The sequence below is a fragment of the Phragmites australis genome, chromosome 6, assembly GCF_958298935.1.
Source record: "Phragmites australis chromosome 6, lpPhrAust1.1, whole genome shotgun sequence".
Lineage (NCBI taxonomy): Eukaryota > Viridiplantae > Streptophyta > Magnoliopsida > Poales > Poaceae > Phragmites > Phragmites australis.
In genome coordinates, this window is record NC_084926.1 from 10,232,241 (window position 1) to 10,249,882 (window position 17,642).

The following is a 17,642-nucleotide window of genomic DNA, read 5'->3' on the forward strand; positions in this document are numbered from 1 at the left end:
ATATATATATATATATATATTCGCGTAATTTTATTTCCATTCTGTGTAGCACAGGATGTGCTCGGGCCCATTCGGTCCAGTACTGTACGTCGATGAGAGCATTTTTCTGGCATAGGGATGGTTACCGAATCAGGGGAACAAAACGGCAGAGCAGAACTATATCACTCTATCAGAAAGGGGCCAGTAAAAGGCTAGTTTGAACAGGGTAATTTGGATTCGAATTTGTAATCCGTAATTTCTTAGAGCAATTCATCATCCAAACGCTCCCTAAGTCGTAAGATGCATGAGCAATCGAAGTTGATAGCTCTTCAGTCTTCACCCAAGTGTTGTGTGCCTGCTCGCTGCGGTACTGCGCCTCGGCAAGTCGAACATGCAGCGCAGATGATCAGCGCCCCGAGACGGCGCCGAACCCCCGCGCTTTTCGGTCTTTGAATCGAGCCTATCAAGGCTCAATTAGCCCCGTGCTCCCCCTAATCCAACCGAACCCGCGAGCGGCCGGAAGCCCGTTCATTCCCTCGCCCCCGCGCACACGAACGTCGTCCAGCACCACCCCCCGCCGGTGCGCCGGTTCGTACGGCCATGCAGTCGGCGGCCGTGCGCGGCGGCCTGCTGTCGGAGGCGTTCTTCGACGCGTGCGCCGCGCACCCGGGGGAGCGCAAGAACTACAAGAACCACTTCTGCGTCGACTGCGCCGCCGCGCTCTGCCGCCACTGCCTCTCCCACGACCCCGCCCACGACGTCCTCACCGTGCGTCTGATCGACAGGATCCGATCCGATGCTCTCGTATGTATCGTATCCGGTGTACGTCACACTGCCACGTACGTAGGCGCACGGTCTGATTCGGATGGTTCACATCGGTTGGCGCAGGTGAAGCATCTAGGGGAGAGCGAGCAGGGGCTGACGCGCGCGTTGCGCGAGAACCGGCAGGCCGCGGCCGGGCGCAGCGTAGAATACACACTCATTTCAAGATAAGCCGGGCGCAGCGCAGGTAAATTACTTGGAGCTGGTTGAACTCTTGATTCTTTTTAAGATACGCTGCTTCAAATTCAATTTTCAAAGTTTGGTTTTACGATGACGATTTGATAACGAGGGTACGGAATTCATAATGGTTAGAAGACGTTCTGCTGGCGAATCGATCGGGTGCTTCCGCGCTATAATTAGGTACATCTCGCCAAAAATATATAGTTGGCGTTACTTTCTAAATTAGCTCACAGATATAGCGTGTTAATCTTACTCTAGCCTAAAAGCAAAAACAAACTACACAATCAAAGTTGATTCTTACCGTCCATAATCTATACAGTACTACAAAATTTCTTACCGTCCGATGCTAAAACCAACGTGCCCTATTTCTGCTCAGAACCCCCGTCCTGCGTCATCTAGCGAAAATTGAGCAGAAAGACGAGGAAGACACAAGAACTGCAAATAAACTGGACCGGGCCAAGGATCTCTTCCACGACGTGGATCGCTCGCAGCCCACCTCCGCTCTAGCTCTCCGTGACTCTCTGTTCGCCTTCCCTCCAAGGCTGCAACTCCAAGCGCGAACCCCACCGGGCCCCACCAAACACCCGCCGCCGCCGCCGCGTCCCCTCCGCAACCGCAGGCATGCCGCGGCCGCCTCCGCCGGGCCGCGGGGTCCCTGGAGCCAGGCGGCCGATGCGGGATTTCTTCGCCGCCTGGCTCGCCACCCTCCGCTCGCCGCTCCTCCCGCTGCTCCGCCGCGCGCTCTCCTCCTCCTCCGGCTCCTGGGACGACCCGCTCTCCTCCGCCGCGGCGGCCGTAGAGGCCCACTTCCAGGCGCACTGGTCTGCGCTCGACGCCGCTGCGCGGCTGGACCCGTCCCAGGTCGTCGCCGCGGGGGACTGGCGCTCCCCCCTCGAGCTTCCCTTCCTGTGGCTCGGCGACGTCCACCCCTCCCTCCTCACCTCCCTCCTCCGGACGCTCTCGCCCTCACCGCGGCTCCTCGCCGCCGCCGATCGCGTCGACCGCCGGATCCGCGCCAACGTCCCCGCCGTCTCCGACCGCCTCCGCCGGGCCCAGGAGGCCTTTGTGTCCGGCGAGGTGGCCGGCACGGTCGACGTGGAGGCGTTCTTGGAGGAGCTCAAGGGCGTCGCCCTCGAGGCCAACCGGCTCCGTCGAGGCGTTCTTTCGGAGCTCGTCGCTGCCGCCGGGGGGTACCAGGCGGCGCTCTTCCTCGAGGCCCTCTCGCGCTTCGTGCTATCCATGCACGATCCCGAGGTGCTCCGCCGCTTCGATCAGTGCCGTCCCTCGCCCGGTAGCTAGTCCCTCTTCTTGACCCCCAAGGTTCGTGGTGTTTCCTTTTCTGTTTCTTGAATTCGTTATGTTTTGCAAATCTTGGTTTCTTGGAGGAATAGAGGATGCCCATGTAAAATATTTTTCAAGATAACTTTAGTAAGCACAATGTAGGTCCAGGTAAGATATCGAGGAAATCTCTGCACAAAGTCTGTGCAATGACACTAGAGAAGTTGTTCTCTTCTCTGTATTGTTCAGTGGCAATATCTCTACCAGCTTATTTGTGCTAATCGATTCCTGAAATCATGGATGAATTGTATTGAGGCAATCTTATCAGGGTCAGTTTCATTTATGAAAATCTGTGAGCGATGAAGATAGTAGTTATTTTGCTGATTGCATCACTGTTCGATGCTCATCTGGTCTGTGTTTTGGTATTTGATTCTTTATGATTATTTAATGTTTCTTGATACCTTAGCAGCTTAGCTATGCTGACACTAATTGAGTAATTGTGTTATTCTCATTGTGCGCATAGATCTCTGTGTTACTGTAAGGATCGATTGTGTGGATCTTTGTTCTGTGAGAAGAAAAGTGTCTTATGCTACTTGGTCCAATAAATTTAAAGTTTGCTGAAAGTAACCGATATGTCAGATAGTTATTCTTGTGCATTTTTTGCCTGAATTGTAGCTTGCCCTCATAGTAGCATCTTCTACGTCTGAAATGGAGATCTGATGCACGATGGTTTCTTTCTTGTGCCAATGTTCTGTTCATTTAGTTCTTGCCTCCTTGGTGTAAATTAGCTTTAACCAAAGTAAATTTACTGAGAATAAGTGTCACCACAGGGATCTACTCCATTTTATGCATTTTTACCTGGTTATATAAACTTAGAGTACATGAAAGTAATTTGGACATGCTTGCTGCCTCCTTCATGAATAAGATGACTGCTTACCAAATCTTGGTCAAACTTTTCTCAAGTGTAATCCAACATACCAGTGATAAATCAATTTCCAAATAGCGTTCCTATGCGTTAATTAACAAAAGCAACACTTCAATGGTGTCCTAGCTATTAGATTGTGTTGTTTAAGTGCTTCTTTGGTCCCAGCTCCATCACGTTGCACCCAACATACATCACGGTGTCTCTAGTGTGTTTTTGGGATTCTGAAACAAATATTTATGTGTCTCATGGCAGAGGCCTTAAGTGGGATTCTAGTTGTTCGGTTGCTTACTGTTAAGACATGGGTTAAAAATAGCCAATCATCAGGCAATCGCCCCTGCCAATTTGGACCATTACTTGGTGAAGTTGGTTTAGGGAATAAGTTCTAGTGCTTCTGCAATGAATAAATTCTAACTGTAAGCAGCTAGAACTTACTCCAGCCAAGTCTCGCTTCTTGACTAAGCATATAGTTTTACATTAACATTTGTGAAGTTGAGAAAATTAACTTTATAGGAGGAGCAAGTTCACTTGAATGTTGAATCCTTCATTCATTACAACACTGTTCCATTCATAAAGAGCTCAATCAAGCTGTTAAGCTTAGAAAACATGTGCCAATTTTGAAATAACTAGTTAGACAGCTTGTGCATCAAATGGTCTCCCGATTTGCTTAATAATTTTACAACGTAATTGACTGCTGTTTCCTTTCATACACGAAGCTTTGATAGCCTTAAGTCCAACATCCATAGGTTACATCACGATCAAATGCAATTATTGATTGGGCTATTCTTTGTTTTCATCCAGATTTGGTGACCACGCAGAGAAAGCATAGGGAATTTAGCTTTTGGCAAGCTGATATCTAGATTTTTTAAGAATTTAAATGCTTGACTTAAATCAAATGTTATGTAAAGGAAAGTGCCACAAAAACACAAATAATGATTCATATGTTGTGTTCGTGCGGTGTATTTTCTGCTGAGAAAACTATTGGCCATAAAATAGAGCACCTCACAAAGTAGCATTACAAAGTGCACTTGACGCTTCAATGAGTAATACAAGTAAGTTTACAACCATGAAATGTCTGACTGGACACAATTTGCAGTTTTGCACAAACCCTAACAGATGCATACTCATAGGTTCTTCAATGCTTCGCTGACCACAGTTCTACTTTACTTCTGTTTTTGACATTCCTTACTTTTATGCTTGCTGTTGGGGCCAAATTAATGTGCGTTATCCTGGAGAGATGTTTCTTAAGAAACTGGACCGGCTGTAGCATGTAGAACTGACCTCACATAGACTAGTCAGCACAGACATATATGCCTATCAGCCTATGTGGTCCAACCAGCAAGAATTCATAGCAATGAAGGAAACATCGAAACAGTTTGTATAGTGGTGGTCCAATGCAAGCTCAATGTCTGATGTACAGTCTTATGCTAAGTAACTTGGTTAGAATCAGGAACTTGTCATGGTCGTAAAGAACAGTATATCTACAGGGCTTCCATGTGAGAAGAGCACTATTGGCCTATTGGGTTAGGTGATGGTCTCCAAAAGTGCACCCGTAGATCCAAATGTTCACATAGTAGATCAACTAGTTGAATGGCCCTACTGAGGAATGATGCCCTCTGGGGTTCATGTCATTTCCAGTCTGGCAGTAGCGCATACAGGTGACTGTAACAGATCTCGCAGAAGTAGTGTTCATGAGTTCTTGTTGCTTTCCTCTGCTTGAGTCTCAAGGACATAATTTTTTTAGGCCCCTCATGGACAGAAATTTATTCCCTTGTTTAGTTCAGATAAATGTATGTGACAATTCTTGGTGTTTGTTTTCACTAGCAGGCAATCAAGTGGAAGTATATTCCATTCATATCAATTTTTTCTTAAATTGTCATGGCAGCCTTATAAATTGCGGAACTTCCTAACATTTTATCTAGTTGTGTCGAGGGTTAATCCTAGAAAATAATTCCAAGGTATACCAGACGACAAACACGTGATCAACGTCTTGAACGGGTGTGTATCTGCTAGAACTCAAGAACACCAGGGGTTATCCAGGTTCAGGCCTCCTGACGGATAACAATCATACGTCATGTGTATTTTGTTATGAGTGTTTTCTGAAATCGGTTACAGATGAGTTTCTCTCTCGTTATATATTAGACTAGAGAGAAGGAGAACTTACAAATAGGTCCAAAAGCAGTAGCTCCATGGCTAGTTAAACCTTCCACCCTCATGCTATTATAACAGACAGTACAGGTACCCCTCTTGCCCTGTTGACCCTGTCGAACCCATCCCATCCGTTAGACTCTTCCACGCTTACCTCACCTCGGTCAGTCGGTCTGTCCTATCCTATCACCGGTCTCGCACGCGTATCTGTGAAGCAGCCTAACACGCCTGCGAGCCCGTCTCGTAGCTTTTAATGCTACGGGACGGGACACAACAACTCTACGCCGGCTATGACCTTTCCACCGGGAGGAGTACCTGTCCCGCGACCTGTGAAGGCTGGTCGCGGGATTTCCTTATGTGGTAAGGATCTTGGTCGCGAAGGCTCAGACTAATCGCGCGGTGGGACCGTTGTCCGGGAAAAAATCTTCTGCCAACTGATATTGGCTGGCGTGGACACTCAGAACAGGGGACCTCTATTCTATACACCGACAAGTTGGTTCTTTTCTTCTTCTTTCTTTTCGCTCATAGCTGCACGGTGTTCATGGTATCTTCCCTTGTTGCCCTGACATTTCTGCAAGTTTTCATGAATCATGCAGCAAAGATACCAAGTTTTAATATCAACTACTTCAAGATTTTAAAGATCGTAGAAGCTTATGTAATCTTGCAGTATATAAGCGCATCAAAAAAGAATATCCTTCGTAATGCTCATTTTGATGTCAGGGCGAGGGATGAACTGCATATTGAGTTATTTTCCGGTCTGCCAAGTTGGACTCTTTTGTCGTACAGCCTAGCCTTGACTTCTAGTTATGAGCGTCCCTAGTAAATCCTTCACCCCGCATGCTGGTATAGTGTGCAGCTGTTGCTGCTTCTCATGTTGGTGTTTGCAACGTGACAAGAGGTAGCACCTGAATCCTGCATCACATCTATGTTTTATTACACGGCATGTGGGGTTTGTAATCGTGATAAGGTAAACTAAAACGCTAAGACCAAGAATCTTTGCTGGCTTCGACTTCTTTAATTTTCCAAGCTCCATACTTATCCAAATTCCTATGCAACAAACAGGTGTATACATGTTCTTCTTCTCAACTAATGTACCAGTTACTGATATTCTTTCCTGGTCAATCATATGCTTATTAGTCTTACTTCAAGTTTTTGATGGACATATCAACTAATGTTCAGTTGCTCGTCAGATCTATCGATGCTGCAAGTTACTATAGAATTAATTCATCTGGGGTGCTGTTTAAATCTGATTTCAGGGTCCTCTTGACTACTTGCTGACTACGTGTGTCCATTAATTATGCAGGCATATGTGGGAAGCACTAGAAGGGCTAGCAAGTGCTGGGGCAGCGAGGGCCAAACCAATAAGGCAAAGTATATTGTGTGCTACTCTTTTCCTAATTAGACATAATCAGGCACAGATACAATGGCTTCCAATTGTTCATGTTCTTCTTCACTTGTGCTTGGCAGTGGCCAGTTGGCGTTAGGTGGTCACACACGACTCGAAAACGTTAGCAGCGTCCAGTGCGCAGCTGCACCCTCGTGGATCCGACTCGGACTCCAATTACCCCGAGGAACCATGTCACCAGCAGTGACGTTTCAGTGTAAACACCTCTGTAAATTGACATGATACCAAATATTTTAGTTGGGCAATGAAAAACAAAAGGTGGTGGACGAAAGATACCGCATGTTTGTTTTAAGGACTTGTGTTACATCTGCATGACGTTGTCTAGCCACCGACCACTAACATCGTTGTACTCTATTGTATTTTGAGCATTCAGTTATGGAGCAGAAGTTTCGTGACAGAGAAATGAAGGTCTGTTTCGATCAGAACATTATCAAATCTTGTTGCATGGGCCCTGTGAGAGACTGTGTGTACCACTGTGACTTCTAATTGGTCCTGGAGAATTTATAGTGCATTTGAATTCCTTTACTTACTGGCTCCAGTTCACCTTGAAGATACGGAGAACAGATCAGTTTTGCCTCCTGGAAGATGCACTATTATATGAGGGAACATCATGCCCATCGGTTATACTGTTCAATGCCTTGTTTATTTGCACAAGATTGCCATCACCATTTGTTTATCTCATCTTCTGGTTTTCGAGCCACCAAACATGGCACAGACCAGCCGCTGTGGTGTCCGTGAGGCGCAGTTGGGCCGCCTCTTCTCTGTAAGTATCTTTCACCCGAAATAAATAGAGTTCTAGGCTTCTTGCCGCGGCCTTCTCGTCGCCGAAGAGCCAAACTGGCATGCACTGTTGCACACAAGATACAAGGAAGACACGCCGTCCCTTTCCCATCGAGCTCACCGGTGTTGGCTGAACTGACAGTAGCATCTATAATATCCACTGCTACAAGTTGCATGTCTATGAAAGGAAGGCTACTACGAGTTGCCGTCAAGCTCGAGACGAGCACATGCAGACAGCTTCAGTGAAAGCCTGTATTTTTATGGCCCGATGGCTACCCCACCCGGCGACCGCGCGCGCTTTTCCCGGCGGTCACGACGGCGATGGGCACTAGGACTCGAACGCTCAGGCCATCTGCAGTGGAGAATTGTTTCGGGAGAGGCTTGCCACATATGATGAGCAGTGTGTTTCGTCAAGCATCAATGTTTGATAGGTGTTTGTACGTATAATTATCATCAATAAATACACCAAACACCAGATTAACACATATAAAAAGAATATTTGTATTGGATAGATGTGCTTTATATGGGTTGTTCGCGACGCGGCTCGTACTTGGGCACCCAACACTTTTGCAGCTCTCAGCGTCAGCGAAGCTGTCGCGGTAGGAGCAGTAAAGCGCTAAAGCGAAGGCACCCGCGGTCCCGCACCCTCTGAATCTTACCGGTACGACGCGCGGATACCGTCCGAAACGTACGCGCGAAACTGCGCGGAGCACGTCCCTTCCGCGCGGGGGAGGTCAGTAACCGCGCGCGGACGACGGCCAGGGTCCGCGGCGAGGTGGTTGCTTCGGTGGAGTGCTGGACCACGTCCACGCGCGCACGAGCCGCGCCCCCTGCCGAGGTGGCTGCGGCGGGTGTGAGGACGCCACGCCACCACGGGGTGGGAGCCCGTCGCGTCGACGCTGATGCGACTCCAGCTCCCTGCTGAGAAGGACGCGGCTGCGCTTGAGGGTGACGTGGCTTGCGTGGTCCTCTTCCTGTCAGTGGTGGGCGGGGCTGCGGTGGGTGGTGGTGGGCGGTTGCTAGCGTCTAGTTCTGGAGAAATGCTGGGTGCACAAAGGAGATTTCCTTAGATAGCATTGCATTGGTAATTCTGAAATCTTTTTGTTGGAAGAATGGCTACGGCTGTCCAGATTAAAATCTCATCGAAATTTTAGTGAAATTTTGGTGAAAATTTACGAATTTCGGAAATTTCATAGATGACGAAAATTGTGTAACGTTTTTTAGGAAGAGTAATATAATCTAACTTTGTGATACTATTACAACAACTACTATAGATGACACTCTCAAATAGTATATGATACTATAATAACACAATTATTTTTAACCACAAGTGATACTACTTTTATATAGTAAAAATACACTTAATTACGACAACAAGATATACTGATCAAGACATTACATGATCAAACCGCGAGAAGGTCCATCTAAAACCACCCAATGAAAAAGAATAGATTTGCACCAGGCATACATAAAATCGTGTGGACTCTAGCGAGGGTTCCTAACAAATAGTATCCCGTAACAAAATAAGCAGGCGCCATTGAAGTCTTCAAGATTTATTCTGCCCTTTCCTTCCCTCTTCTCTATATATAGCCCTTGCATCGACGCCATTCCCCTCTCTCCTTTCTCCTATTCCTCTCTCGGTGGTTTGGCTGACACATCTCGTGTTCAATTCAAGCTCTTCGTTACGGTGTGCACCTCCTTCTCCTAGCCATTCTTTTGGTCACTTTTGTTATTTCCTTTTGGTATGCAATATATGTTCTTTGAACATATTTGGAGTTCCTTCATGTTTTGCTTCTGCAAAATATGGTCACAAAAAGTGTAACGACTAAACTTCAGTGCCCCTTCTTTCAAAAGAAGAGATGTTTTGTGTATGGAACTATGGATAGTAACTTTGGCTCAATTGATTGGTGGTGCTCATGAAGGTCCGCAAAAAAGAATATTTGAAATGCCACAAAAATATACCAAATCTGATAATTGCGTTAAAAATATAGAGGGCCAGGACAGCAATTGGATTACTTGGCATCCGTTTCTTGCTGAATCTATCGCTCCCCCAGTCGGAGTTGCTAAACTTTCTGCATCTGCATTCATATGCATGTACTGGGTCATTCTCTTTTTTCTTGATTGGTCCCCTTTCTTTTTTTTTCCTGAAGTCAATTATTTTCTTGACCTCTTACAATTTTCATGATGAAGTCGTATTTCACATGACGTAGCATGGATGTGTGTAGTACGATTTTTCGTTATGTATATAATTGATTGTGCCCTTTTCAAACGAGATGGTGTTTCTTTTTCTGTGCACCCGTTTTCTCTCAAAAGAAATCAATGTCAACGTTTCCACTTTAGATTTAATTTGTAAACTATTCATCATTTTTTCCTCTAGAGAATTTCCTACTTGATATTTTCACAATAAAAATATGTAACATTTTGTTGGAACACTTAAGCTGAAGGTCGTCTGTGTTTTGTATCACGGTTTACAGCGATACAATTAATTGCTCTTTTGAGGTTGGCACTGTTGGCTAATTGCATACTGAACATAGTGGTGTTAGGTTTACCTGCCATTTCTCAAGGTCAGAACACTCATTAAGACATTAAGCGATGGGCCCAAGCACACATGGCCTCAGTGATTAGACGAGCGTATCATCATGCTACCTCCATTCTCTTATACTTGTCCCAAAATTTGTGCAGTCGATCTTTTAAATTTTGGACCACTAGTGTGCGAAATGTATTTACATCTGTTACATAAAAAATTGTTTTTGTATATTGGCCATACAAAAATGTATTGCAAACCCTGCCAATGTCTAAAACAAGTAAAAGAGAATGGAGGGGGTGCACTTAAAGAGTTCATTAGGAGAGGCTGTCCTTTTGCTTGACCAGTTAGATCCATGTGTGTTCGTTGATGTCATGCATGTAACAGGTCTACTATTTGTACTTTTATGAGTGAATGAAAATATGCACTTTGTTTTTTTTTTGAACTGATATATGCACTTGATATTCTTGCAGTAAAACTTTCTGAATATCGAAGTTCAACAGAGCTGGATTTTTACGGCCATCCCTATGAAACAATCAGGATTTCTTATATAGATGTTTCCTCGTTCTGAACATGAGAAGGTTGATCCTATCCGACATTACCTTCTTTCTTCTCATGGAACAAAGCCACTTTCTCTAACACTATGTTTCCTTCTCTGATCAGTTCTCAGGTATTCTGTTGTTGATTAAGTGCCTCCACACCTGCAGTGACAAGAAAACGCTGAAGAAGTGGTTTTTCATCGACAAGACAGTAGGCTAAATTCAGTTCAGAGAAAGAAACAACACCAGACCACAGTTATTTTCTTGATTCATCCCAATGGATAATAGCAGCTGCTCGCCTGTCATCACCGATCCGGTGGCGGCGATAAGCCCGCCAATGTTAGGAGGTTTGACATCAAACCTGATGCCATTTTCAGTCATGTCCGGAGGTTACTCCAGTCCTGGCATGAGCGTAAGCGTCAGCCGGCGTAAGATCGAGGAGGTTCTTGTCAATGGGCTACTGGATGCAATGAAATCCTCATCGCCGCGTAAGAAGCACAATCTAGCCTTCGGCCAGGGAAATTCACCTGACGACGATCCTGCTTACAGTGCATGGATGGTACGTCGTGTTATGCAGTTTTCAGTGGCCTACTCCCTCTAGACATGACTGCATGATGTGCTCATGGGTGTCTTATGTTGCAGTCAAAATGCCCTTCTGCTTTGACCTGCTCCTTCAAGCAGATAGTAGCCAATGCACAAGGCAGGAAGATTGCTGTGTTTTTGGATTACGATGGTACTCTGTCGCCTATCGTGGACGATCCCGACAAAGCATTCATGTCCCCCGTGGTAAATCCGAACAGCCTGTTACTTAAGTAGCATTACTTGATCAATGAAACAACTGCTTATACTTGGTCCGAAAAACCTTTTCCTCAGATGAGAGCTGCTGTGAGGAACACCGCAAAATATTTCCCCACTGCAATTGTCAGCGGAAGGTCCCGCAAGAAGGTATGGATAATCTGTTCTCATGTATTTCTTTTTTTTTTTCTGAAACGAATGCTCTCATGTGTTTTTGTACTAGTGTCGAAATCCTTGTCATGTGCAAGTAATTTTTTGTCTGACATATGTTTTGCCTTCTCACTTCTATATGCAGGTGTTTGAATTTGTAAAACTGAAGGAACTCTGCTATGCTGGAAGTCATGGGATGGACATAATGACATCTGTAGCAAATTCTGAACATAATATTGAAAAGGTGAGGGATGCTTGCTCATAGTTTATGGTTTCACTAACACTACCTATTCCCTTTTCTGTTATTATGCATATAGTTCTGTGCACAGTACTTACGATCCCTTGAATTCTACTTGTAGTGCAAAGAAGCCAATCTCTTCCAACCTGCTTGCGAGTTTCTGCCTATGATTGATGAGGTGTGTTTCTTTTGCAACTACTGCAGCTATCAAAATGCATTGCTCAAGTCAACTGGACAGAGGAAACTAAGCCATCAAGAATGACTGCAACATCTCTTTTTGATTCACGCGAAATTCAGTCATTGTTCTTGATGGCTGATCTGTCATTTTGTTGTACTACTGCTGACCCACATTTTCGCAACAGGTTTCCAAGTCACTCTTGGAGGTCACAGGTGGAATTGAAGGCGCAAGTGTTGAGAACAACAAGTTCTGTGTATCTGTACATTACCGCAACGTAGCAGAGAAGGTGGAATTCTGCACCTCAAACTTTCACTGCACTTGCCTCTTTGCTGCTTCTAAGTACTAGTAAATTCACCTGATAGTTTTGTGTGCTTGTTTTCAGAACTGGAAAGAGGTTGCGCGACTTGTAAACGAAGTCTTGGAGGCCTTTCCTCGTCTCAAAGTAACCAATGGGCGAATGGTAGGAGCCTAAGACTATTGTACTTGGATGGCATCCAATCTTCCATTTCTTGAAAGGTTCAATGCAATTTTTTTTGTTGCAATTCTTCAGGTTTTAGAGGTTCGTCCGGTGATCGACTGGGACAAGGGAAAGGCTGTCGAGTTTCTGCTTCAGTCACTCGGGTTAAATGACTCTGAAAATGTGATCCCTATTTACATCGGAGACGACAGAACTGATGAAGATGCATTCAAGGTTCTTACATCTTCTCAAGGAACTTGCGCATCTCGCTCACATGTTAAGGACTGTCTAATAATCCCAGTTTTATCTCCTGCCTCAGGTACTTCGAGAGCGAAAATGCGGTTACGGAATACTAGTATCGCAGGTGCCCAAGCAAACCGAAGCCTTCTACTCGCTGAGAGACCCATCTGAAGTAAATCTCGTGAAACTTTTATCCTTCACTGCCCTATTGGTTTCGTTCAAACTACTGATTCCCAAACGTTTCCCTCTCTTGTAGGTGATGGAGTTCCTCAATTCCCTGGTGAGATGGAAGAAGCATTCACTATGACGAAACCGGAAAAAAAATGGGTCCAGGGGCCTGCTTAGATATGCGACAATTTTGTAGGGCTGAGCTGACGCAGTGGGTGGCTCATTCTTTCATGTCTATCAGTGTTCCTTTTGTACAGATTCATGTTCATTGCCACTGATAAGTGATCAGTGGTTGTCTCGGCGTCTTGCAAGTGTGAGTTGTAAGCAAGAGGGCTCTTGTCTGTTCAGACGAGTAAATAAAACTGGGACCCTTAGTTTAATGTTAGTTGGACATTAATGTGCAATTTTTTTTATCAAATTAGACATCTTAAATTCGAGTCAGATTCTAAATTATTGAATTGTATTTCAAGTATTTAAATTTTCTTTACTAAATTAGACATTCGAATCTAAATGAGATTCTGATACTCATCGAGATAGCACTGGCTCGGTCTAGGGTATTTGCTACTATATGCGTTCTATCCTCGGATGCTGAAAGCCGTAGATACTGAAATGAACTCCGATAAAAAAAGAGGATCTGCAGCTGCCGTTGGATTGATTGATATTTACTCTAAAGATCACGATCCGACGGCTGCAAACGCCACCATCCTTACTTGTCGACCAGAAAAGGAATCGGCTGCCGGCCGTTCTCTTCTTCTCTTCTCTTTCTCCCCGCGTGTTTATTCACGCCCAAACCCCCAAAAATAAATAAAAAACAAACAAAAAAGCGCATCATCTCAATTCCCACACGCTGCCGGCCCCCGCCGCCCCAAATCCGGAAGGGAAACCCGCCGACGCCGTCGCGGCTTCCGAGGCGCAGCGCAGCCCTTCCATGGCCTCCTCCAACTCCGACTCCGCCGCCGCCGGGGCCGACGACCTCGACCAGCTTCTCGACAGCGCCCTCGACGACTTCACCAGCCTCGATCTCTCGGCCTCCGCCGCTCCCAATAGGTCCACCTCTGCTCCCCCACGGAGTCAAAAGCTTCCGCTAAGATTTTTGAGCGAATCGCTGACTGTCGTGTCTCTCTCTGCAGCGGCGGCGAGGCCTCCGGGTCGGCTTCGGCGTCGGGGTCGGGGGCCAAAGGGCCGGTGAAGGGGCTGGGGTTGGGGCTGCCGGACCCCAAGGCGCCGAGGCGGCGCGCGGCGAAGCAGACCCCGCCGCCGCCTAGGGGCGCGTACGCGTCGGAGGCGCTCGAGAAGCTGACACGCGAGACCCGGGAGGCGGTGCGCGGCCTCGAGACGGCCACCGGGGGTGTCGCGGGGCTGGACGACGACGCGATGATGGAGGAGTTCGTCAAGCAGTTCGAGGAGTTCGCAGGGGCGCAGGTACGATTGCTTTAGCCTGCCTGTTCAACGGAAAATAGTAAGAGTTTGTTACTTATTGCACAATTGCAGGTACAATTGCTGGATGATTGTTTCGTTCAGGATAATATCTGATAGTTTGTTACTTAATTTAATAATCGAAGTGCATTTTATATGACTGAAATGAACCATTGGGTAATTCATTTCTTTTGACATTTCGTCCAAAGGTGCTGTCAGGCTACTGCTTGATGTTAGAGCATATGTAATTTACAGAGTAAAGTTACCAGTATATGGAAAATTTAGAAGATGTTAGAGCGCAGGCTGCTCATTTTGCCTGTATCCTGGTAAAATATTTGCTATGTTGAAGTCCAATGGATGAATCAACACTTGGGAGGCATGGAAGTTAGGGCATTACTGCTTACTCGTGTATAGAGATGCTGTTTGGTTTCTTATAAGATTCTTTACTTGAGAACGCAAATGCAGTTGCCTATGGAAGGGAAGAGGTTTTCTTTCTGAGCAGCAGCTGTAGTGATTTGACTGTTTATAAATAGGGAACTAGACAATCACTCAATCAGAGATTTGATAAATTGGGGACTGCAATTGTTAGCTGCAGCTTGGCAATTTGGCATTGGAGTGGATACTTGATTTAAGCAAACTTGATTGTTCCAGAAGTTAACCCTGATCCTATATGCTATGTATTCAAACGTGCAATGATATTGTTACATACTTACATTTACCATGCATTATTGTCACTATGACACTTTAAGACAGCACAGTTTAGAAGAGTATGTAACTTTATATGCATAATAGCTTTCCTGCTGAATGTACTGTTCCAGTCATTGGATCTAAAAGCTCTCTTGGTACATCAGCTTCCTAGCTGATTATGGAGCCACCATAAGTAACTTAGCAGAATAGTTGTTTCATTAGAAGAAAATTCTATAGTCTATTGCTTGTTGTACTAAGAGAAGTGCATTTGATTTGACTGAACCATTGGATATTTCATTTCTTTTGACATTTCATCTTAAGTTGTTGTCATGTTACTGTTTGATGTTAAAGCATAGTTAATTTATAGAGTAAATTTCACAAGACTACGTATTTTATAGTCATGTTTTCTGAAAACCACATGTTTTTTTACTAGTTGCAACTGACCCCAGGTTTTATGGCCATAATGTTTCTCAAAACCCCGCCCCAACATAATCACAGCTCATTGGCACTTCCATACGCTCTGCTTTTCTATCCACTCCATCCAACAGGATGTGATTTTGTGAAATCTTTTGACCATTAAATATGCTGTCAAGTGCCATGGTATAGGAATCTTGGATTTTTTGAAACCTTATCACCATTAAACATGGTGTTAATTGACACTGGCTAAATGAAACTAGGGTTTTATTTTACTACGACCATGGAACCAGTGGTTTTGTGATTTACTCTACTTTTTACTTTGCGCCTATACATTTAAGAGCTAATACTTTTCTTTTATCATCCACAGGATATGGACTCTATTGTTGAAACAATGATGCAGCAACTTTTATCCAAGGAGATTCTTCATGAGCCCATGAAGGACATTGTGGAAAAATATCCAAAATGGCTGGAGGATAACAAAGATAAAATAAGCAAAGAAGAATGCAAGCGTTACAACAATCAGCTTGAACTCATGGTGAAGCTTATTGAGGTCTACGAAAATGATCCTGAGAACATGACTAAGATTTTTGACATCATGCAAAACATGCAAGAATGTGGTCAGCCCCCTAGTGATCTTGTCCAAGATATTATTCCTGATCTGGATCTGAGCAAGTTGGGACAACTGTGAGTCTTGCATATGTTTCCAGTAAACCATACTGCCATTTATGATTTTTATGCATGTTCATGCCAACCGAAGTCTATAATCAAAAGGCTTGTGGGCTATTCTCTCTGTTTGAAAGCCTAGCATGCATTTTCTTGACAAAATCTTAAAATGTTTGTCCAACAATTGTTCCAACGACATATTGATCTGGTCACAAAAATATCATTGCTAGACTTCTCTCTAGATATGCTTTTAAGGGATTGTAATTTTGTTGTTATTACTGAAGATCATTGGAAAAACAAATAGTTTGAAACATAAGGACGAACTGTGGTAAAAAAAATCTTATCCTGGCCTAGCTAATTAAGAACTCTGTGTTCCTCTGACCATTCACTATGATATAATTTAAATCCACTTTAAAATTTCATGCCGTTAGTAAATAAGTGATAATTCTTGGTCATCTGCTTTTTCAAATATGAAATATCATTTTACTAGTCAATTTTTAATTGTACAACTATTGGCACACCTTCTATTAGTACATTCTTTGGTGGTGACTGGCAATATGAACAAGTTATGTAGCACATGGCAAGTTGAATATGGTTAGTTCAGATAATATTATAGTTGAACATCAATTGCACTTTAATGTTTGAAAGAAATAAACTATCTTGTATGTTTCCACTGTAATGTTTAAAAAGTAGAGAAGCTGCCTTGTAGAAGTAGATTAAGTAGCCATTCTCAAATTCAAATTCCAGTGTTGTTTTTTATAACTTGTTTTAGCTTTACTTGAATTTCCGTATTTCATTTGTGTGTAGTGTGACTAGAGTTTGCGCTATTGCGGGCCTGTTTGGTAGATTTCCAGCTCCACGAATTCTTAGAGCAGGGTATTTCTAGCTCCAGAAGTTTATGGAGCAGAGGGTACACTAGAGGTGTTTTAAGTGAGTCATCTTGTTTTCATTCTAGACTGAAAATAGATACTTAAACCATTTTATATTAACTTATAAACACCAGATCTGAGGTGAAACTGGGAGTTGGAGCCCTACCAAACAGGATCTGCGTAGTATTCATAGAGTAGATTATTTACCTAATGCTATCTCAATGTTCATACTAGCATAAGATATGTGGTATATACATCGGATTTACGTCCCATATCTGACTATTTACAATTTCTTCTATGTTACAGGTCTCCCGAGATGCTTGAATCAGCACCAAATTGTTGCGTAATGTGATGAGCGAAATATTTCATTGTGGATGCAAATTCCATGGAGTTTACCTTACCTGTACCTTTCCCCTCTTGGATTTTGTAGTTTGAAGATAAGTTTCGTTTGGATAATTTGTAAAGCCTCAAAGATATATAATGAGTTCAATGTTCTTTCTGATTCTTGAATGGAAGCTATATTCTTTCCAGTTGATGTACTGTAATACCCTTGCGGCCCTATATACATGCCATCTTTCAAATCTGTTCTTAAATAATCTTTAGTGATGCATTTCTGTTCGACAAAGTATTAGTTTGGGTCGTGTGAAGTCAACTATTTGAACTTTGGTCATTTTTTTTAAGATTCTAAGATTTAATGACCGGAGGTGATTTAAATAGTTATTTAGAACAGTAATTTCATAATATTATAATGTTGGTATTCATATTACAACAGATATTAATTATCAAA

General features: G+C 44.1%; 3 protein-coding genes across 3 annotated transcripts; all 3 read left to right on the forward strand.

Annotated features, from left to right (window-relative positions):
- The first annotated feature begins 1,418 nt into the window (after positions 1-1,418).
- Positions 1,419-7,005, forward strand: LOC133921611 (protein INAPERTURATE POLLEN 1 homolog). The gene is made up of 3 exons (XM_062366554.1): positions 1,419-2,301; positions 6,633-6,700; positions 6,797-7,005. The coding sequence occupies exon 1, from the start codon at positions 1,603-1,605 to the stop codon at positions 2,278-2,280; it is 678 nt and encodes a 225-aa protein (XP_062222538.1). The 5' UTR covers positions 1,419-1,602; the 3' UTR covers positions 2,281-2,301; positions 6,633-6,700; positions 6,797-7,005.
- Positions 7,006-9,042: 2,037 nt separating this feature from the next.
- LOC133921612 (probable trehalose-phosphate phosphatase 1) lies at positions 9,043-13,244 on the forward strand. The gene is made up of 12 exons (XM_062366555.1): positions 9,043-9,201; positions 10,512-10,619; positions 10,702-11,136; positions 11,220-11,363; positions 11,451-11,522; positions 11,668-11,766; positions 11,882-11,938; positions 12,123-12,224; positions 12,321-12,398; positions 12,489-12,629; positions 12,715-12,807; positions 12,892-13,244. Exons 3-12 carry the CDS (start codon positions 10,855-10,857, stop codon positions 12,940-12,942), a joined length of 1,119 nt encoding a protein of 372 aa, XP_062222539.1. The 5' UTR covers positions 9,043-9,201; positions 10,512-10,619; positions 10,702-10,854; the 3' UTR covers positions 12,943-13,244.
- A 336-nt stretch (positions 13,245-13,580) lies between these two features.
- Positions 13,581-17,451, forward strand: LOC133921613 (peroxisome biogenesis protein 19-1-like). Its single transcript, XM_062366556.1, has 4 exons — positions 13,581-13,850; positions 13,934-14,225; positions 15,691-16,007; positions 17,162-17,451. Exons 1-4 carry the CDS (start codon positions 13,732-13,734, stop codon positions 17,205-17,207), a joined length of 774 nt encoding a protein of 257 aa, XP_062222540.1. The 5' UTR covers positions 13,581-13,731; the 3' UTR covers positions 17,208-17,451.
- Positions 17,452-17,642: the final 191 nt, after the last annotated feature.